This window comes from Phalacrocorax carbo, chromosome 1, assembly GCF_963921805.1.
Source record: "Phalacrocorax carbo chromosome 1, bPhaCar2.1, whole genome shotgun sequence".
In the NCBI taxonomy this organism is placed as follows: Eukaryota; Metazoa; Chordata; class Aves; order Suliformes; family Phalacrocoracidae; genus Phalacrocorax; species Phalacrocorax carbo.
This window is the reverse complement of record NC_087513.1, coordinates 70,992,335-71,015,624: the sequence shown is the minus strand read 5'-3', so window position 1 is coordinate 71,015,624 and position 23,290 is coordinate 70,992,335. Positions and strand designations below refer to the sequence as shown.

The window sequence follows — 23,290 nt, the reverse complement described above, 5'->3', positions numbered from 1 at the left end:
GAACGAGGATCTGCCTTCAGCTCCCGGGACGAGAGGATCCTACTGGGGGGGCACGGGGGGCACGGCTTGTCTTCCCTCAGCATTCAGCTTAAAAAGTGCAGCGAGGGCGGTGGCATGTGGCGAGGGGTGCCGGGCGCGCGGCGGGGCCGGGGGCGCGGGGCCGGGGGCGCGCGGGCGGCCGGGGACCGCGCCGGGGAGCGGGAAACTTTCACGCCGGAGTTTCCACTCCGTGCGGAGCAGCTCGGATCTAGCGCGGAGAGAGGCAGCGTTTTCACCTTCAGGGATTTTTCTCGTTACTCATTAATAGAGAGATATGTATCTTGCCTTTTTCCCTTTTTTTTTTTTTTTTTTTTCTCCTGCGTGGGCAACTTATTGTTTTGTTTAAGCAAAGTATTTTGGGAGGAGTGACTGGGGGGGCGGGGGGGGGGACACGACACGGACGGACGGGGAGGACGCTCCCCTGTTTCCCCCGGTCTGTTTCTGGAGCACTCTGTGGGAAGGTGATCCTGAGCCGCTTCAGTAGAGGTCACTTGTGTGTGCGTGTGTGTGTGTCCCTGGTGTTTGTGTCTAGCATATGCATGTGGTTTTGCTGACTGCACTTGCAGGCTTGTAAATTTTCACCATGGGAAATTACCAACAAAGCCCAATCTGTCTCCTGGCTGCTTTGCACTTTCCGAGGGCGGCTGTACTTGAGCGAGCTGCAGAACGAGAGAGAAAGAGAGAGGGAGAGAGAGAAAGGGGGAGTTGGGAGGGGGGAGGGGGGAGAGGGAGAGGAAGGGTGGGTGGAGGGGGAGAGAGGTAAATAGCCTTAAATCGGAAGGGAGCTGCTTCTCTGTGGTCTTCCACAAGAGCTGCCTGGGCTCTGCTGGCTCAGTAATAACTGAGTGACCTTTTCTTTTGCTGTATTATGTCTGGCTGGTAAGGGATTGCATTTTGCAGCTGATAAAGCCCTGACTTCATTCAACTCGGCTCCTCACACGCTGCTTTAGGTAAGTTGTCTTCAGCCAGGACGGAGACAGACAGCCTTGGACTGCAAGATACTAAAAGGAGGACACCTGTAGCTCGGATGCGGTCAACACAATTACTTGGCGGATCCTTGAGGACCTCATTATTTTAAACTTAAAGAATAGCGATCTCCCTCCCCATCTCTCCCACCCCCTCTTTATTTTTTTCCCCAAACAATGCTTCTTTTTGACCTTTTCCAAGGAGAAGAGCTACAAAGCAGCCACTGTGCTTATTGAACTGCCTCCCCTGTATCGCTTAATTGAGAAGGTAAGTGAGGCAACTGTGTACATAAGCTTTGGGTCATTTGTGTATGTGTGTCTGCATCGCGCTCTCTCTCCCTCTCTCTCGCTCTGAGTCATAAGCCGGGGCTGCAATACACACACACACATCTCTGCACTGCAACTTTCACTCAAGCTGCAGCTCTGCTGAGACTGTTTTGTTTAAATCATGTGAGGCTTCATTATTTTTATGATGAGACATGAAATACATGCAAGCGGAGGATGCTGAGCGAAACCCATCCAACTGTATGTCTCGAGAAATAGCAGTCAAAGTTAACAATGAATTGCAGCACCACCACCTCCTCCCCCCCCCCCCCCGTTATTATTGTTATTATTATTCTTGCGTCTTCCAGAGCTTCTTGAAACGTGCTCTCAATTACCAAGGGAGTAGGTTAATTTCCCACTCCCCGGCTTTAATCCACAAGCCTCCCCGTACAGCAGTTTAATTTGCAACTGGTTCGGTGCAGGGTTAACCCTTTGGGCAGAGCGGAGGCAGGAGCGCGGCTGCTGCCGGGGTGGGGAGCCCGGGGCGGGGTGGGGGGGCCGGGGGAGGCGGCTGGGTCCGGGCTCCCGCAGCCCCCCTTGGACCGGCGGGAGGGAAGGGCAGCCAGGCTGCCGTTATGAAATAGTACTTATGTCTGCGATCCTGCCGGCTTTTTTTTTTTTCCACCCCTCTTTTTTTTCACACACCACCCCACTCCCCCCCCCTTCATACCGAGCACGATATGGTATGCTAACGCCGCATGTGACAGTTTAATCAAACCCATTTGTTACAACAAAGCTAAGAGACCGCTGGGATTATAGGCTTACGGGCAGAGTTAGGGGAGCATGTGGCTTTGTCGCTCGCCGTCGCCGTGCGCGGCCGGCGGCTCGGGGTGTGCCGCCCCCCACCCGTGTCCCCCGCCGTGTGTGTGTGTGTGTGTGTGTGTGTGTCCGTGTCCCCACCCGCGTCCCGCCTCCGCCCCGCCGGGCTGCGGCGCGCCGCGCTCCCGCTCACTTGACCCCAGCCGGGGAAGCACTTGCTACTTTTTGCCGGGATTTGGTGCTTCAATGAGAAGGAGCTCTCCGGGCGCCCGTAAATCAACTCATGCGGAAAAAGGAGAAAAGTTTTGGTAAGGCGGCGGTCTCCTCTTTTAGCGCGCACCGAGCAGCAGCGGTGCGCGGTAAAGCGGGGTGTGGGGGGGGGGAGGCAGCGAGAGTGTTCCCCCTGCCCCTTCCGTCCCGAATGCGTTGCCGTAGCCGGCGTCTGCGTCCGCGTGTGCTCTGCGGAGACCCAAAATACCGCTTCCCAGGACAGCTTTGTAGGACCGCTGTTTAAACCAATTAATCGCGCTAGGTGCAACAAATACCGCTACGTGCCTTGCCGACGCCTCCCTCTCCCCTCTTGTCCCCATCGCCCCATCCCTGCCACGCTTGAAAAGGAATTGGCACAAAAGGCTCGAGCGTCCAACTCCAAAAGGGATTCTTTGTTGTAGAGTGTATGTTTCTTATTTATTTTTTTATTTTGCATGTGAGCTGCATCAAAATTGAACTCAGTCTTGCAAATCTCTTGTTGGCCTTTGCCAAGCACTAGCACTTTGCTGCCATGGTAACTGTAATTAAACTGATAAGAGTGGAAAAATGTCAGTATCTCTGAGCCTTGCAGCTGCATTGGAGAAAAAGGGAATCAAATTGGTTCCCAGCACCACTGCTCTAAAAAAAGGAGGGAGGGAGTGGGGGGGGGGGGGGGGTCTGGGGGGGGAGAGAGGTGGGGGGGACACGACAGGGGTAGGAACATAGCTAAGCAGCTCCCGTCCCTGAGATCTGGGTACATCTATTTGCTGTGTTGTCCCTTAGGGGGCTACAGCCTGCAGGGATGCTCTGGGCCAGTGAACAGAGAGAAACAAGCTTTTAGGCCCAATCTAGCTTTCAAAAAGAGAAGGGGAAAGAAGAGAAATCTTTTGTTTGGTGTCTCTTGGCAGTCGACTAGCCATGTTGGCCAAATTCTTTTAATCTGTATCACTGCTCCCAGCTGTGGGACTGTATTCCCATTTTTAGTTTCTACCTAACCTCTTCTCTCTCTCCTCTCGCCCCCCCGCCCCCGCTTTCCAACCCACCTCCTTATTAAAAAAATCAAAAATAATAAAGGAAAAAAATCAGATTCCTCTGTAGGAGAAGGGGAAGGACGTGAAGTTTAGTTATATACCATGGAAAATTAACTCAAACGTATACAGAAGAGACTATATTCAGAGTCCTAAAATCCTTACTTTTATTTAAAAAAAAAAACAACCAACAAACCACAACACCCAAACCCTGAGTGTTACGGAGTTGCGGTTACTTTGTTGTGTTAACTACAGAAGCTGAGACTGTGCGGATGAATGGCACAGAACAAGAGAGCATAATGGAGGCAATCAACCGTTAGGCTGCTTCACAATGCAATCCAGGCAATTAAAAGCTCACCAGAGTTTAAATGAAACGGTTCTACTTATTTCTGTGCACCACACTGCACAGGCTATTATTTATGTCTCTTTTTTTAATTATGATTTCCCTTAAACTGTCAAATAACTCAGAATAGCAGGGTCTCGGAGGCAATAAGAATTTTCCACAGAACAATTTACATGCCAATCTAAAACTAGTTACGACTCCTGATGTGCTACATGCGAGTTCTGAAATGTTTCTTAGCTTCCGAAACCTTAACTTTTTTTTTAAGTCTGTGTGTGTATTGTCCTGAATAATTGGAGCTCTGAATGCTTTTAGGATGAAGCTACAAAGTGGGAAAGCATCGGAAAAGTATTCTTTTTATCTCCTACTAGATCTCTAACTCTCTTGTTGACTGCATATTGTCTGTCAGTTTGCTGTCTTTTAAAGATGAGTGCACTGATACCTAATTTGCTCCAAACTGACTCTTTTTTTTCTTTTTAAGTAGAGGCAAGTTTTCCCTCTCTTGCTGTACGTACTACTGTCCTTGGTAGAACCGTGTTCATGCCTCCACAAAGGAGTGGGGGAGAGTGGTTTTAAAAGTTTAAGTGATCCAGTGCATAATAATATCCAACTTTTCCGCCCTTAACGTGCTTTTCAAAGACTGACTGTACCACAAACCAGAAACTGAGTTCTGAGGGTCTTGTGCCGCATCATCAGGGACCAATCCTGCTTACAGATGCTACTACATCACTAACAAAATACAGTTCATTATGTCAAACGTTCATTCCCTTTGATTTTTGAGAAGGGCGATGATTGGAGTGAAAAGGATTTTTGTTTCTTTGCCTTCCTCCAGGAGCCTAATTTAGCTTTTTCCAGTAATCTTTCCTCTTTATCCTGAAATTCATAGATACAAATTGGTTGACAGTGTTTCATCACAGGATAATAACAATAACCAGGGATGGGAATCAGTTGCATCAAAGTTATTTTGCGAGACGAAGGGAGATCCAAAAACCTGTAAATCTGCTTATGAAGTTTTCCCTGCAAAAATCCTAAAGGTGGTGGATGGTGATTAAGAAGCCTTATTCCTGACACAGCTCTGCAGTTTATGTGCAGTATCTTGGGGACTGGGGGTGGAAGGAGGGAGGGAATGGAGGGAAGGACAGAAGAAGCCCTTGAAAGCATATTTGGGTGAAATAAAAAGGGTTCATTTGACAGTGACAGACTTGGAACTGAAATCTCTCAGTTCTGAGAACAGATCTGCTCTGTGATGCAGAGCATGGGTAGGACTCTGCAGAACAGAAGGGAAAGTGGGATTTAATTTTTTCTTTTTCAACCTAGGTGTAGCACTTATGGAATTGTATGGTTTTTTTGGAAGTGTTCCATAAGCTCTGCCTTCCTGGGGGAGGGGGAGAGGAGGGCAGCTGAGCAGCAGTGCTGTGTGCAGCTACCTGATATTTCAGTGGTGAGCAGTCTAGATGGTTTTGTGGGTGCTGTCAGACTCTGAAAGGGTCCTTTCTGTGTCCTAAGAAATAAACAGGTACTTAAACCACAGCCTGTGAAACACTGTCTGACAGTAAACTGCAGGTATTCTTATTGCCAAATTGAGAGCTAAAAATACACGAGCACGTACCTGAAAAGTATAACTGCATTGGAGATCTTATGGGAACGTTAAAGGGAAGAGAGATGGTCTGTGAGGTGATCTGTGTTAAGGTGGCTCACTCATGCTATACAGAAAAAAACTAATCAGATGTTCTGTTTTCAAAATCAAGTGATTTAATCCAGCGCATGTGAAGAAAAGGGCTCATGCAAAGAATTTGGAGACACATAAAACGCTTATTGGAGTGCTGTTTTGTGCTTTGCTTTGTTAAGATCCATTCTACACTTCAAAAAAAGTAACTTTTATAATGTAGTAGTAGTTTGGGGATTTTTATTTTTTTAAAACTTTCATTAAAATAGAAGCAGCTTCATCTCAAGTAAAGTGTGAAAAGATCAGATCTATCAGAGGAAAAAAGCATTCCTGCCTTCCAAAAGCTGCTGCAGATTGAATCCCTAATCTGAAGATGCTGCCAGTGGGATGTCAGCAGCACCTTCTCTTTCAGCCTCAGGATAACAGACGTGCAGGGTTGCTAACACTACTTCCATAAGGTGTCTGCCCCTTTGTGCTGGTCTCTGCAAGGAGGGTTTGGGCTAACCAACATAAATGACAGCTCTCTGTCTACGTTCCTCATGTAGCAAACGTCTCAAAAACCGTGCAGGGGTATGTGCAAGGTTGTGCAAGCTGCGGTTTTATTTGTGATACAATTAACCTCGAGTTTGCAGCATACATCTCAGGAATTATCAGTCTCGATTATTGCAATTTCCTCAGATATCCACTTGGTTAGCCGTGTTTCTGTGGCGCCTTGTTCCCTTCAGACGGCGCAGGACAGTAGATCAGCCTGGATCAGAGACTGTCAGCCTCTGCTCTCTAACCCGCTTCCTTATCAGGCAACAAAATTTTTACATTAAGATTTTTTTCTTTAAAGCCTTTAACTGTGTTAGCTCTGCGTTTATCCTGGTTTCCCTCGAGGTAAAGATTAAAGTCCTAGAACAGCCCTTCATGCTTCTGAACTTTTTTACGGAGTTTCAAGAAGTTGATAAAAACTGTGGCTGATTTTATGCGTTTGTCCTCTGTGTGGCCGAAGAGAGGGGCTGAGGATAGGCATGTTGTTGGCACTTAGCAGGTATTTATACTCTGCCGTGATATGCAACTTTACAGATTAAGGCTTTTCAACCAAGTGAAGGTATTGGAGATCCAGCAGGACTTCCCTTTACAGTCTGGTGTAGGCTCTTTACCAAAACTCTCTGATATTTCACTGCTTTTGGTCGTTTATTTGTAGCCGTGTTATTTTGCTGCTTCATGTACGTACCCTGGATCCAGGGGAGTCAGTTCACAATTGAAAATACTGTAAAGGCTCAGCCTTGTCTCATGGTGCTTGCTCAGGATGAGAGATGTGCGTTTGCTGCCAGATCTGCCACAGACCTACTGCGGAGCCCTGTGCAGGTCGCTGGCTCTCATCCTCCCCCTTGTGAATGAGAAACAGATCTTACGAGTCTAAGTGGTGTAGGAGCTATGAGAGTGGCATTGATTGGGGAGTAATGGGAAGGCAGCAAAGCCATCTTTTCTACTTATTGATAGAAAAATACAGACCTCACACTTCTGTTATGAGCTTTAGATGTTATGCAGCAGGCCTGCCATGGTACTTTGGGGTGCCCGCTAGGAGAACTGTCTGCCTATCAATGGACGGCTAATTTAACAGATAAATATGTCGCTCCAAAATGCGTAATAGAGTGTATTGCAAAGCGGGGAGCAGGGCTGTTGTGCTCATATGTTACAATAAGAATTACTATTTCTAATTCAGTGATCAGCTTCGCAGGTGAAACTTGGGAGTTCAGCTTGGTAACCTTGGAAAGTCACTTAACTGGCTCTACCGTCGCTGCGATCCACACAGATTCAGTGTGTTCTGCATACACATATGCGCACGGATCCCTGGGACGCCCCAGCCAGCATAGCATTTAGCCTCCTGTCTTTGTAGCGCTAATATCTATAAAGGCACACTGTACCATTGCTTCAAGGATTATACTCATTTTCATATTTTCTTTATGAGGGCTTTTAAAAAAATACCAAAACAAACAACAACCCAAACCCCACTCTGTTCGTGTTCTAGATCCCTGAGCCTGCCTGTCTGTAGTGGTGTGTTACAGCACCAACCGAGATCATCTGTTAGAAGCTGGGACTGTAAAGGTTTCTTAACAGTAGGCAGTACAGCATTCTTGATGAGGAGCTCTTGAATTTGCTTTTCTTTGTTACGAGACTCTGTTTGACCTTTCCCAGTCTCTGCATAATAACAGGGTGCCATACCCTGAATTTTGGGGTAGTATTTGCTTGTTGGCAACAGCGTTTGTTCTCCAGTCTCGACAAATTCTCATTGTAATATTCAGATGCACCCTGATGAGTAGCATTTTCTTTTAAAGTTACATCTCTGGCTTTAAAACAGTGAGATAACCTAATAATTGAACTGCATGTCAGTTCTCTCTTCCTCTCTGGTGCCTGTTTGATGTCCAACAAAGCATCCGCAGGGCTATGGTTTTGCTTTTTCTCAGAAATTACTTTCAGAGAATTGGTCTGAGTGTAATGGGATGGCAGCTGATGCGATTAACCAAGAGAGACCAGTCTGTAAGCGCTCTGGGGCAGCGACCTTCTCTCCCCATTTACTGTAAAACTGAGGGCAATTGATTTTTTTTGTATGGATCTCTGGAAGCTAGCTGCGGTGCTCTGTGTACCATCGCTCCACTGTGTTCCACTTTTACCAGTTCCTTCCCTTAAACTGTGGTTCAGTCATTTGAATTGTTATTTAAATGTTCTCTGCTATTACATCAAAAAGTATATATAGTTAAGGGACACTACTGAACCCCTTGTCCTGAACTAGCTGTTGGCTGAAGTTTGGATTGGAAAGTGGGGCAGAGGTGAGGTTGTTTTGTGACGGTTTTGTGGTTTGTTTGTTTGGTTTGTCTCTTTTTTTTTTTCTTGACAAACTAGCAACTCTCTGACCTCATGCAGATTGTTTTAAGTCAGGTTTATCAGAAGTTCCTTACACTGCAGGCTGTAACTAGAGATGCTGGTACTGAAGTCTCTGGAAATCTGTTTGCTTCATTTGTGTGTCTAACAAGAACTGAAATCTTAAAAAGCAGAACACCCCTCAGCAGCACCAAAATGTCTATGTCAAACCTTGCTGAAACTCTGGCCCTGTGCCTCTAACAGCTTCAGTCTTTTCTTTAGAATCTGGAGAGCTTTTATACAGATAGCTAAATCTACGTATTTGGACCTATTTGCACTACGTTTGCCATCATAGATATGCTGGGTTTTAAAAAAAAATTTCTGATGCTAAATATTGGATACTTTGGGCGAAAGTGGATCACTTTTCAATTGAACTGTTTTAATTTTTCATTTTAATTTTTTACTCCTATTTCTTTTCAGCAAAGAGACCAGGTAAATGAGGTGTTAAAGAGAAGCCGTGGAACTTAGAGCAGTGGAAGTTTCTGGTCTCAAATTCATTTTAGCATAGTTTTCAACTTGCTGTGGACTATCTAGGTTATTTCATCCTATCTACATGATAGCCTTTTTTATGAACTGGGGTCGGGGGGAGCAGCGAGGTGGAGGAAGAAAAGGGTGAGATTTGCGCTCGAGAGAATATCTATTTTCACTCTTCTCTTGTCTTGTTGTATTTCAGGTATACAAATGCTCTCAGTCCAGCCAGACACCAAGCCGAAAGGTTGTGCTGGCTGCAACCGTAAGATTAAAGACCGGTATCTTCTAAAGGCCCTGGACAAATATTGGCATGAAGACTGCCTGAAATGTGCCTGCTGTGACTGTCGCCTGGGGGAGGTGGGCTCTACCTTGTACACCAAAGCCAACCTTATCCTTTGTCGCAGAGACTATCTAAGGTACGCCATGTTCTTCTTACATTCACTGACAAACTCAGTAAATCTGTTCAGTCCTTCCTATGCAGTCACTATTGCATAAGTGGTACCTCAGGGCTGCAAGGCTGAGTGTACATGGAGGATGAGAAAAATACTGAAATATGGGAGCAAAACTAAAATCTGAATCAAAAAGCACATGTAATCAGGACGTGCAGGTGGTCATCGGTTTTCTGATGCTAACGCTGGGGTCCTGTGCTCAGAGGAGGAAGAGAGTAAGAGCCCCCCACGCTTCCCACAGCATTGCACTCCTGGGAAGCTGGTGGTCTCCTCCCCCTCCCCCTCCTCCTCCTAGCAGCACGGTGGTGGCCAGGCGTGGTGGCCTGAAACCATGTGTGTGGGTTTCACCAGCTCCAGTGCAGGGTTTGACCTCTGTAAGCGAGGAGAGCTTCACTTACCCACTTTCACCCTCTTAATTTGCTAAGGGATTTCATTTGTGGCACTGGAAGCTTTTATGAATGTTGACATTTAGCTGTTAGAAGCTGGACCAAGATGGCCAACTGTCTTCCCCACGCTAAATAACCATGCAGCTAGTAGGCTCAAACCCACTCTGGTCCCTGGGTGGGATGCTGGCTAACCTGTTGCCACTTCTCAGAGACAGCAAATAATCACCTGATTTTTCTATCTTCTTGTTTGCTTGCAGCTATACATTCTCAAGAGTATTTGAGGTACAACTTGTAACCAAGTACTGATGAGCAGCACCGGGCTAGTTTATCTGCAGATTGTATATGAATAAATAGGTCTACTTTGTAGGAGCTAAATTTAATCAGAAAGTTTAGGCTCCCTAGGGTCTCAATAGTAAATAGAGAAAAGGCACCTCTGGAGTGATTCAGAGCACCTATTTCCTATAGGACCACCTTTCCTCCATTCCCTGTAGAGGGGGCCTAATGAGACTAGCCGCTCGAGGCTAACATGAACTTCTGGGAATATTTCCCCTGCCCTTGTAGTGAAGCCTTTTCCTTTTAAAGGGACATTCAAGTCAGTAATACATTGGGGAAAAATTAAAATTCTCTTTGAACGCGTTAACTTACAAGTTCAGTTTAAGCACAGGTACCAAATAGGAGGTTTCCACACGTTGATCAGTTCCCAAGCTGTACGGCATGGGTAGGTTAGAACAGGAATCAAGACTAAGGCATTATTCAACAACTGTTAGTACTCTGCTTTTCCATGTCACAACCTGTTTTTTCTAGAATGGAACAAAAACCTTCACAAATGCGTTGTGCGTTTGTTGAACTGGGACTGCAAGTTAGATCAGGGTTCTTCAGGTGTGGGCTTGGACTACTTGCTGGTAGAAGTGCTCTCCTACCCATTAAAACTCTGATGAACACAAGATAGAGTGCTGGGAATTTAGCATAGAGTCTGCATCTTAAAACCATTGTGTTAAAGTTGCCAAAAAAGTAGGTAACAAAACCTTACTTTTAAAAACTGGCAGGGAACAGTTTGAATAGAAGGGAATTGTACGTGAAGTTAGGTCACTTGTGATCTTAGTGTTTTTCTGTAGAGAGGTGTCAGAACAGCTTCTGGGGGGGAAGGTAACACTTATCCTAATTTTCAAAACCCATTTTAGGAGTCTTTCTAAAACAAGAGCCTGCAGGAGTGAGAAGACTTGGCTATGGCTCTTTGATCTGAGTTCCAGATTTACTGGAAACTTTGAACTTACTGAATCTCCCAAGTGCTAGTGCAGCAGATCCAATGTTGTAAAGTCAAATGTTTAAAATCAGAAGTGATCTAGTAGTAGAGCATTTCCCCAGCACAGATGCACACACAGACTGTTGCTCTCTTGTCTTTGGAGGTCTAACAGGAGTAAATATTTTGCTAACCTGTTGTTAAAATTCGTACTAAGCGATTCAGAGAAAGGAGACTGTATTTCTTTGTCCGTCATGACCACGCTCTAAACTGTTTTTTTCAGTTATTTGTCCATACACAATATTTTGCACCAGTGAAACCAGCATACATGAGAAACCCTATAATCAGTTTTAAGATGTTTCTGATTTTTTGTCTCTGGGTTTATCAAGTCTTAATGAAGCTATCTTGTCATGAGCCTTTTTTTAGTGATTCTTGTGAGTGCATAGATTTAAACTTGGTATTTACATTAAACTTCAAACTGATGCACTTAAGGTAATTGCAGATAGTCATTTGCTTCATTGCATCTTATCTACTTAGTTATGCAGTGAACCTATAAAAGTGATCTTTTTAATGCTAATGTAGAAACTAGTTAAACGTTCTCTAGCTTTGTAGTCAAATAAGCTTTCATATTTAGCAACCCACTTAATATGACTTTAAAGAACAAATTACTTTTTACTAATGATCAGATTAGGGTTCGATTACAGTTTCAAACTATCCTCTTAATTTTTTTTTTCCTTTTTAACCATAAAGGGAGTCTTTGCTACACAGAAAACTGTTCTGGCTTCCTATTAATTTATGTGGTGCCCTCTAGAGGATATGTGGCTTGCATGATACTAGAAAGAGTAAAATTGCTTATTAACTTGTCTCTCTGCGTTCATTATGTCTTCCAATAAGACATCCATTCTATGGATGCTATAAGCAATAATGTAGCCAGTTTGGGTCCTTTAACATTCATGGTTAAATTCACAAACTGTGTGATTGTGTCTTTGGCTATTTGCGAAGATAATTCCAGTATCTCCTATTTAGAGATGCCTGCCAAAAAACTAAACGCTCCCTCAGCCCTGATGCACACTCTCGTTCTGCATTTGAGCCCTGAGGTACCCACTTTGGTGAGCTTTTTATAAATAATCTGTATCGTCAGAACCTCAAAACTTGCTCTGCTTTAGCTCTCTCCTTTGGTAAAATTATTTAATTTTACTATATTAAAACCTTTTCCTCTGGGTTGGGCGGGGGAGGTGAAGGGATAGAAGAAATCTTTAATGAGCTTGGAATATTCTTTGGGTGTGAGAGGCTTTACCCTGGAATCTGATTCATGTAAGTCACTCCAGTGGTTTCAGAGGTGGCGTACGACACCAGGGGTATTAGGGTGGCTGCAGCAGGAATGAACTCTGTTTTGTTAATGAGAATAAGAACTGACTTGAGTAAAGAAAGGACTCGATGTTAGAAATAACACACTCGGTGAAAATGATATGCAGAGTATAATTCCCCTGCAGGCTTCTGTCTCCTGCTTATATACTCTTGGGTTAGAAAGTGAAAACTTAATTTAAGGAACTTAGGTTTACGCCAATATTTCAAGTCCATTTACAGTAAGTGAAATACGCAAGAAGGTTTGGGGTTTTTCCCCCCCCCCCCCCCCCTTTTTCCCTCCAGAGCTGTACAGTGACATCTCAATGTATCAGCCTATCCTGCTCTGTCCTCCCTTCTGACTGGCAGCATGTCCATTTACAAGCACAATATTCCCTTTGAAATCTGTCATTACTGCCATTAATGACCAGTCGTTATGTAAACAGCCCTTAGGCTGTTAACACGTCAAACTGGTTGTTAACTGGGACGTTATTACTTATTTAAACTGCAGGTATGAGTTGTGTGACATGCGCTTTGGTTGTGCGTTCTAGGCTACTTCATCTCAAAACAATAGGGAAACAGCAGAGCGTTTGCCTTTGGGGTGCCAAGGGATCTGCTTTCTGCTCCATCTGCTCATTTGATTTCTGCATATTTGTGAGGTCCTCCTACCCTGGGCAGCTTCCTAATTTCAGGTGCAACTGTGCAATCCCGTCTCTTAGCCTTGCATGCGAATGGGCAGCCACGGGTGTTTCCAGATGCACAGTAATGCCTGCCGCACATTTGAGATTAATATCTGGCCCCTAAAAGTGTAAAATGAAAGACCGACAATTACATGTAACTCAGTTGTATTAAATAATGAGCTTCCTCGGATGCAGCGAAAATATGAAAGTACAGCTGTGCTAAGCTAGTAGCAATGTAGGTCAATCACCCTTTTCACTTAGGTTTTTAACTACGCAAACCCTGCTGAGCAACCAATGACTACAAAGTGCTGTTTCATTCCTATTTAATTTTGGCAGCATTTTACTGAAGAGCAGGCATTCATGCAGCTAAATTATCTTCACCGTTCCTGGTTTTAACTCCAGCTCCATGACACTAAATGTTGGAGTGCATATCTCTTAGTAAACACAAAGAATATGGTTTCTGATCATTTTTTTTTCCAAACTATCTCTTAACATGGAAATTGAATTAGAACTTTTAGTACTTTTTGCATAATTTCCCTAGCCTGGCAAACAGATCATAGGAAAAAGATTAACAAAGCTAATATACTGGGGTGGAATTTTTGCTGTTAAACACATCTAGAACCTTATCAGGAATGGGAGGGATGGTGACACAGAAGTCTACCCCCCCACTACCCAGTCTGGATATTGGTTTCGCTCATAAATATACTGCGGACTTTAAAAGTACCACTGAATAGCTATGAAGATGAGTAGATCACTATTCCCGAAGAAAGGGGCAGATCGTGTTAGTTTCTTTCTTCTTGCTTTTTTTTTTTCTTCCCCACTTGCTGGTTCAAAGACCTGAGACAAGCCAAGTTTTTTAAAATACATACACTGGCTGAGATCTTGTAAATAATGAGACATGACTACAGAAAGTATCCAACCATAAGCATCAAAAAGGTACTGCCTCTGTAAAATATTTAGCTTGTGAAAGGGTGCAGACTGAAAAGAGTAGAGTTTAGGAAGCAGCCATTTCCTGTGCAACTGCTCGCCCTCTAAAGGCAATTATTATTTAAAAAAATTATTACGTAGGATCTGCTAATTAGTACCAGGCCACAAGACATTTTAAGTCTAAGTACTCCTATTTCTCTCTCATGTCGTTGAAAGTGCACATTAAGTATTGCAAACACCTAAGATACCGGCTCTCTTTTATGTATGTATAAATACTCTATATGGATATTTTCACAGGTAGTGGGTAATAAGGTGTTTTCAAAATGACACCTCAGTATGCGTCTTGTCCAGCTTGATTATATAAGGGTAGATTTTTAAAGATTTGAGCACTCTGAGTTTTCAGGAATAGTGAGGTATTTATAGAAGTGAGGTTTGAGAGACCTCTGCTTTCTTTACTAAAGCTTTGTAGAACTGAACCCTTATTTATACACTAATATCCTTATTGCAGTGCACTGCAGTATTCAACGGAGTACTAGTTTGCAGGAATAGGCTATAAAAATATTTTAAAATATATATAAAAATGGTAGGTGTAACAATCTGCTTGTACTAACTTTACTATGTATGAGATGAATGTTCTCCTAAATTTACATTAATTGTATCATTAAGCATGTCTTTTTTTAAAAAAAGGCAATAATACTCTCTCTCTCGCTAACTGCCAAAGGTTTTGAAACCCTCAAAAAACCTTAATAGTTCTTGAAGGGATAAAGGTGTACTATGAGGAGAGTAATGCACATATGCAGAGTTAATCTCCCCAGCTTGCAAAGAATAATGCTTTTGATTTAGCAACACTCTGGCTAGTTTAGCGTGTTCTTATTTTAGTTCATCTGTGATAGCTTTTAATAAGAAACATTCAATTAAGCTGTTAAAATTGGTGTTTAAGTCATGTTGAAATGCTGTAAAATATGTGTACTTAAGTTTGATGCTTTTCGGTAGCTCCATGTGTTTCCCCATATCTGCTGGTATTTTTCTTCAGAGCTGCCAAATTTTTAATAATTTTGTTATTTTTAGTGATTTAAAATACACAGTTTTAATTTCCAAGAATATGAATGTTCCCTCTTATAAGGCTTCTTGAAAACCAGAACCTTCTCTTGTGTTGTCAAAATACCTCATTAATCCCCTGGAAATGTTCAAAGAATTTCAGGAGACTTTTCAGATGAAAGTACAGTGCCTCTTAAAGCCTGTCCTACAGCTCTTCATTACTTACTACAGTACGGTGTATTTTGATGGAAAATTATTTTATGTAGAAAGATCTTGCCAATACATAGCAGCTCAATAAAGCTTAATAAAAGCGGTGATTTTTGGGGCGGCCTAGGTAAGTCTGCAGTGCCAGAGGATGGGATAATGTTCTTGGTGAAAGAACAACAGTTCTATAGGTCTGCTTAGTATTTTCTGTAACACCTTTTAAAGAAGTACAACTTTGTTGATTTCTTCCTTGCTGAATTCTTCTTCAGAAGTAACTTTGTAACTAGTGTTTTTATGAAATGTGTTTAAAATAATACCCCTACTAAAATTATTTGCTTCAGGAGTAAATATAATCAATTATACTATGACATGTGATTTGATATCCAAGGCATAAGTGGAAACTTTGTGCATTTTTGGCCAGAAGCATATGTGAAAGCGTGCACCTATGTATAATGTAATAGAAGTATAGTTAGCCCTTATTGCCTAGCAAAGAGATGCCTTTAAGAAGTTCAGATTTCTGCTGCATATCTGTCCCTTAAAAAAACCCAAACAAACAAAAAACAAAACAACAAAACCAGCCCTCATTGTTTTGAAACTTTAATATTTTTTTTGTGTGGATATTTTACCCAAAACTGAAGACCAAGTCTCTACTATGTAATTAAAAAAAAAAAGTTTCTTACTGAATTTTGGTACATTATATTTGCTACATTCTTCACATATTCCAGATAACATGTAACATTCCTTCTTGATGTGAATGTTTGAATAATATGGAACAATTGAAATGGGCAACAATGTTACACGCTTTCAGTCCTCCCAACTTTAGGAACTGATTTCTCTTTAAATTTCTCACTGATGTTAAACATATTCATGGTGCATTTGGAAACCAAAATACACAGTATGCAATACTAAAATGATTTCTAAATGAAATTGCTCTTAACTATTGCTGTCCTTAAGAATCCATATTTTGGGTATACCTTACTAAATGCATTGGGTTTTTGGATGGCTAGCTTCCCAATAGAATCCTTAGTATGATAATGGGTGACCTTTTAAATAAATCTAATACTCACAAGCTTTTATTTTTTTCTGGTCAAAACATTTTTGAAGTTCTTCATACACAAATTTTGAAGAAACAAGTCTACGCTGTCAAAAAGCTTTACATGTTTTATACCTACTTCCCTGTATCATAATTCTGGTACTGTTGTTTTACACCTTCCTGAGGCTGCTTCTTGCATATTCTGATCCAATTAGCCTTTGGACACTTGAATCTTACTGTATGCAATTGGTACCTTTTAAAATGGCTATGGATAGCGGAAGGTTCATATTTTGAAAGAGAAAAGACTATTTAAATAATCTCTAAAATGTGCTGCTTTTTTAGATGTATGTACAAATCTATCAAATTACCATCTTCCTGAAAAAGGATGGATGGAACAGCTAGCTGATCAAGCCAAACTAATAATAATAATAAAAAGTCTGTAATGGGATAGAAAAAACTAAAATTTGGATTTACAGAAACTGCTGGTTCTGCTTCTTTTCTAATATATAGAAAGTATTAAAACAAAAACTAAAACAGAAAATCCTGAAACATATCCTGGGTCAAAAATTCACAAAAGTAATATCAGATTTTGGCAACATACTAGTGTAAACATGAATTGCTCGAACAGCGTAACTAGTTCAGCCAAATTTCATCATTAACAAGCCAAGTATCAAAACGAAACAATATGCAGCTAAGCTAACTTGCAGGCTCTCCATGCTTATGTCCTCTCTGTGCACCTCCTTGGTATGCTACTTGTGCATACGTTTATGGAGAAATCATGGTGGGATTCTGCACCCCTCATTATAGAGCTACTTGCAATATGATCATGGTCTTGTCCTCTTTAAAACCAGTTAAGACAGACTTTATATGGATGCTAACAATTAAGCATCTTGATAGCCCCATGGCATTCAGTAAGGTTAGTTGCGGCTTAATTTAAACGTGTGCTAAAATGTCGTGTGGGAGTGCCAGTGTAGCGTATTCACAGTGCAGTCCTTCTCCCAGCTTCACACCAGAACTGCAGATACCAGCAACTGGAGAGTATTTAGCACCTATTTTTCAAAAAGCACAATAGCCCCAATTATTAACTGCAAAATATTTTCCTTTGAGATTAGAGTGAACCCCGTGTATCTATTTTATAACAAAATACAGCACAAGGGAACTTTTCGCTAGCAGAAAATCAGTACTTTTAGGAAAGAGAAGAGCATGTTCAGCTCTGGAATGACGTTCCTCGGGAAATTCTCCTGCAGGTCTTCAGTGGCGTTCTGCAGTACTGGAATTTATCTTTTCATCTTTTCTTTTGCAAAAATGATAACGTCTTATGTTGGCACATAGTGGATGAAAGTGAGAATTGCGCAACATGCAAAGACAAAATAAATTTGGAGAGGGAGGTGAGAGCAGAGAACATCAGGGTGTTTTATTATATCTTTTCTACATTTGGGGGAGGTGAAAGTAAGTGAATAAGTGAGAATAAGTCAAGTTATGCATTTGGATATACTGTAAGTGATGATATATTGGACTAATTAGGAAGATGCTATACTACACCAGGTAGCAAACACCCCCTTTCTCTTGTATCACTGTTTTCATATCGCACCTTTTTTTTGAACAAAGCTTGAACATTTGGACTTTATGTACTGAAGTTATCGGTTTTCTCTCTTGATACTAAAATGTGCAAAATGCTTGTGAATCAAACCTGGTTTTTGTTCAAGACAAGCTTCCAAGCCGTAAATATCAGAATATGCAGTCTCAGGTTCTGGCTTAGTGAATAATATTTATTATATTGTAAGCCTGCATAGAACAGTGTTATTGTTCCACCATGGGACAAAAAAAAAAGTAATTTTTATTTTATTTTATAATTTTATTTCTTTGCAGATACCTTAAAGAGAAATATGTATTACAGAAAAGTTGATGCAAATATAAATTTAAAAATTAACCCCCGTTTAAATACATCTGCTTTAAGAAACAGGAATTTATTATTGCTGATCAACTTCTAAAAATAGTTCTGGTAACAATCACTGAACTTGGCTTTGTCTTTTGGGTACATTTTTAGGAAGGATTTCTAGGTCGTGATAACTTAAGTGTGTTACAGGCTACAGATTAAGAATGGTAATAGCAATTGCAGTTGCTGTGAATTATTGTCTTAGTTCTCATCTTCTGTCACTACAGCTGCTTCTACATAAATCTTGTTTTTCTGAAGCCAGAACCGTTACCTTCAGAGCTACTACTCTTAAAATTTGCATCAAAAAATAAAGTTTTCTGGTTTGTTTGTTTTAGAGAGTAGAAAACTTAAAATTTTATCTTCCCATAAAGAAACAAATTGCATTTCTCCACTTTCTAGTTTGTGTTAAACAAATTTTACAGAAAATTCAGAATTTTATAGGATTTGAGATTTAGGTTTACAAAAAAATCCCTGAAACTTTTCAAATAAATCTTTATAATGTATCTGCCTTATACAAGGTGTAAAGAAGGAGAAGGGCAGTTTCAATAAGGAGCTGTTCTGCACTAGTTTTTGTTGGCTTCCTTAATTTGTAATCTACGTTTAAGAACACTTCGTACTAAAATAACATTAAACCTAATCCTACAAATGTATACTACGTGCTTGACTTGATGTCCCCTGAATAATCCTATTGAAAGCTATAGGGCCTATTAACTTAGAAACATGCCTGAGTAAAGCCAAATATTTAAAATTGGAATAGCTTTGCCTGCAAATCTTTTCTGAATTTCTGTGTCCTTGTTTTTTTTTTTGTGTGCTGCACAGTGATTACCCCTACCCATAGCAAGACATCCTTCCCTGGTCCAGGAAAAGCTCAAACCCACAACTCTGTTCCTGGCCAGGCACCTTGCTGCTGTGTCTAGGATGTCAGTCAAAGTTTTGACACCTGTAACAACCTTGCCCTGTTTCTCTCTGATGGAAAGGATGGTTATTTGTATGCTAATCCTACATACCACCACCCTCAAATAAAACTGCTGGTGGATGATTTAAGGGTCTCACTCTAGGCTTGTCTGTACAACCCATTGGCAGCTCGTGGGCTCTGCTCTCCACAGTTTTCCTGGGAGACAGTGAGTGGTAGGAGGTGGGACAAAACTTTATTAAAAAGCCCTGAGATTTGTATTGATGTTTGTGAATCTTGGGTTCTCAATTCACTTTCTCTTCATGCTCAAAAATTGTGCTAATGGACCTGTCCTGTGTATTTAGCAGCTCTGGGCTTCTAGAATGATGGGTTCACTTTTATTAAGATATTAAATTAATGCATTTTTATGCTCCCTATAGTATTAAAAAAATCCAGCATGACATTGAATACTTATAACAGGGAGCGCTAAAAAGTAAATTAAAATATATTCTTTCTTCTCAGAATTTCACTTATTAAAACAATCTTAAAACCTAGAGGAAATGTTGAAAACATTGCAGCAAATATGCTGGTTTTAATCAGCCTGGCAGTAGTCTGAAGTTAGCCAAGAGCGCTTCCCCCAACACCTCCTTACCTAATTCAGTCACAATGCAGAGTGAACCACTAGTAAAAAGAGTCAGAGGGCAAAACAACGAGAAACGACTATTTCACAAGCACACATCCAATGATTGGTGCTTTCTGTCCTCTTCTGAGGCCTTTCATTACGATCCCTGATATGTCCCTGTCAGGGTTCCAATTACTCGCTGTCTCCAGGTGCAGCACAGCCTGAGCATTTTCCTGTAATAGCCGTAACGGTGTCTCACTTGTCCCTATTCCTTGTGTCTCTTAAGTAGGTTCTCATTTGATAATTATAGGTAAAGTATACATATATATTTTATAAGAGCACATCTGAAATGCGTAGGGTGGGTGGTAGCGCCCATTGCAAGTTCTTTTAACAATTTGGCCGTGGGATAGTTTGAAGGTGAGCACAAGTACAACCACCTCTTCCTGCTATGGTAAGCAGATGATTGCTTTCATCCACTTCTTTTCTCTCCTTATACAAATATGCCTCCTCTACTAAAAGATCCCTGAGGTTTACTCTGAATAAAAGCTAGTATATATTTGCAAAATTTACTGTAATTTGTCAGATTATCAGTCTTGATAGGAATGTACTGTGTCTGAACAAATAACTCTGGAACCAACCATCCTAAGTAATCTTATTATTAATCACATAGTCTTACTGTGTTGGCAGATAAACAGTTTTCCTTGTGACCTGTTGTAAGAGTAATTTTTGTCTACTTTATATGTGTGCGTATAAATATATGTGTAAGTTTATTTTAGCAGGCATACAACCACTCTATAATTTTTTTGTCTGATGCTTTCATTTTAACCAGCACAAATCTTTTTCTTCTGAAGTCCATCTCTTTCTCCTTGTAAGCCAATCCTTCTGGTTTTAAGGCATGCTTTTTGGAAAAGTTAGTTCTTGCCACCAACTCCTACATGCCTCCTGTTTGGCTTATTTGTGCAATACTGTCAATATTATATAAGTAGTATAGTGTTGCTTTTAGCAGAGTATCAAAAAGCTGGTATGGGGACAAGTATCCCTCTTCCACCCCCCCACCCCCACCCCCCCCAAAAAAAAGGGAAAAGAATTGGAATGGGAAGAAAACAAATTTAGAAATGATTGCAAGCCTGTTTAGTTTCCCAGAAAAATCTTGCCTAAGTGGAAAGATGTGATTTTTGTCAGTGTACACCTGGAAACCACTATCCCTGGAAGCTACTTGAGGACCAACTTTCTTACCTCCCAAACTTTGAAGAAATGTTTTATGCATGCTTTTAAGCATTGCTTCTTTGAATCTTTAAGCTCTAGCTGACCTCTCGTGGAACCAAATCTAACCCAGACCCAGTGTGCTTGTCTGTTGAAAAAAAGACATTGAAAAGCAGAGTTCCATAGTCTGTGCACTATAGTAGCTTCCAGCAGTGCCTTGCTTTCCAGACTGGGTGGTGACATCCAAAGATGGCATCCTTCTGGTAGGAGGAATAGACCAGATATTACCAGTGGATTTGCTGTCTGCCTCTTGGTTTGTCACAGGAAAAAAATAAACAAACAGCCCAATACACGGCAGTTACTGCTAATTCAGCCTCACTGCAGTGTTACTTGCTGAAGGGACTACTACTGAGTAGTAGTATGGGCAGAGGGTGCACTGCAAAGTTCTTGTGTCTGCCCCTGCTTCAGTGGTATGTGTCTGGCAACTACCAAAGTCCCTTCTTACTACTTCTGTGTATGAGGGGCAGAAGTAGGTATGGCTCTAGCTTTTATATGAAGAAGCAAGAGAAGCAAAAGGGTTAACAGCTGCACCTTTTTCTCTTCTTTCCCTGAAATTTCAGAACGCCAAAGATGACAGAAGCGTGACACTGGTGTAGGCGACTGTCCTTCCTCATCAGTAATATTTGGGGAGGAGAAATTATTTAATTGCAAATTTAAGAAAACTTGTCAAGAGAAGACAACATCAGTTGTCGTTAGATGGGACCCCTGCTTTCTGTTCCCAAAACTAAATGCAGTCACCAAGACAGCTGCATCTGGGCAGATCACTCTTCCGTAGACTTGCAGCCTTGCTGTCAATTTTCCATCCTTCTTGTGCTCAAAGGGAACACCATCGAACTGGACAACTCCCCACTTTTTAGTGATTGGGAAAGAGTGACAGTTTGTGTGCTCCAAACTGAGCAGTTTTGCTGCAAGATTAATTCTGGAGATCCTCTGTCATTCTGGATGTGGGTGTGAACAAAGGCTGCCATCGCACGCAGAAGTTTTGGTAAGGAAGAAATCCCTGTTGGGAGTAACCCAACATTTCTGTGTTCTGCATCACTGTTGCCAAACCTCCCACCCTCCCCCCCAAAAAACCCACAAGAAAATAGTCCTATCACATTCTGTTGGCTCCTCCATAATAAGGATATGAAAAATATTAACAGGCTTTCACTAGATAACACATGAAAGCAGCACATGCAGCAAGTCAGAAGATGGCTAAATTATGGCAGCAGACATTTGGCTCTGCCAGATTTAAAAGGTCAACACCAAAGGCAGGCTGGGGAAAAAAGGGAAGGGGCAAGAAAGAATAAAGTTTGAAGTCAAAGCATGTTGCTATATTTGTCCCAACCTAAATGATGTCTAGTCACACACATGATATTTATATGAAATGTTTCTTCTCATGGTCCTAACTATATTGAGCATGCTGTTGTTTCTTCCTTAATGCAATCTCCAAAGGTCAATCAAGTTAGAGTCAGGCTGATGAAATTAGATATTACTTTAAAAAATGACCCAAAAAAAGTGTGTGTGGAGAGAGGCCTGAATATATCTCCGGTAGAATTCTGTCTGGTTTGCTCCATGTTCCTGTATCTTTTCCTGGAAACACTGTGTGAACTGAACCAATCTACTTTAGCTCCAAGTGTGCTTTCTTGTTCTCTGGCGATAGCTGAGGTATCTGCATGTTCTTGGGGAGAGATGAGGGAGTCTTCTGGGCACAGGACAAAAATAAAATGACACATTTAAGTGCTTTTTTTTTAATGCTTCAGGGAGATTTTACTATCTGAATTGTGTGCAGTGAGCAGGGGTTTTTTCATTTCATACATCATTCACGACTTGCTGCAGTGATTCTGAAAAGTCACACGAGCTGAGTCACTCCTTGCACCAAAGCACAGAATTTTTAGTTTGTGAGTTTTCACAATGGATGTCAGAGGTTTATTAAGGCTTCACGCAAAATTTGCAGTGCAGAGGAGAAAAGGAGCAATGTGTCTGAGGACACCAGAGGATACACAGTAATGACTGGCAAGATCCAGCATGTTTTTTCCTTCCCCCCTTGTTCTCCTGTTGCTATTAGCTTGATGCACAAAGAAGGTGTGCAGGTCCCCAGCTTTGCCTTGAATCTCCATACTAAAGTCTCGCGGTAGTACTAGGTAGCACTTTGTTTTACGTTAAGCTGTTCCACTGATACAGAGCTGTGAGTGGCATGTGAAATTTGTCTCTGTTTTAACCCTCGTATGCATTTATTTAGGATTAGTCAACACCTTTTCTAGCAGTTGTGAAGTGTCTGGGGTGATATACTAAAGGTGAGGTGATTTAAGTCTAGTTTTCTAAGTATTTTTCATCTGCTTTAGAGGCTTTGTAGCAAATGCATGAATCTTTAATTGCTATAGTAAAAAACGATGGGGGAAAAAATCTTTCCTATCAACATCACCTATGAATGCTGAAGTTAGGCTGGCCTTATGTGTCTGTCAGCCGAGTTGATGTGAATGGATACACACGATTCTGGACAGATGGGTGAGCATCTTGTTTTACAGAGTTACATAGCAGTTACCATC

The 23,290-nt window shown here is 41.6% G+C and overlaps 1 protein-coding gene across 14 annotated transcripts in view; it reads left to right on the top strand.

The window, feature by feature from the left end:
• LMO3 (LIM domain only 3) overlaps positions 1-23,290 on the top strand; it is a 59,220-nt gene that overhangs the window by 799 nt on the left and 35,131 nt on the right. For 2 of the 14 annotated variants that reach the window (XM_064459247.1, XM_064459351.1), the window contains exons 1-2: positions 1,279-2,395; positions 8,951-9,164. In XM_064459247.1, coding sequence (XP_064315317.1) covers positions 2,371-2,395; positions 8,951-9,164 — 239 coding nt within the window. In that variant the 5' untranslated portion in view covers positions 1,279-2,370. The other 12 variants (XM_064459317.1, XM_064459307.1, XM_064459298.1 and 9 more) reach the window with 12 other exon arrangements.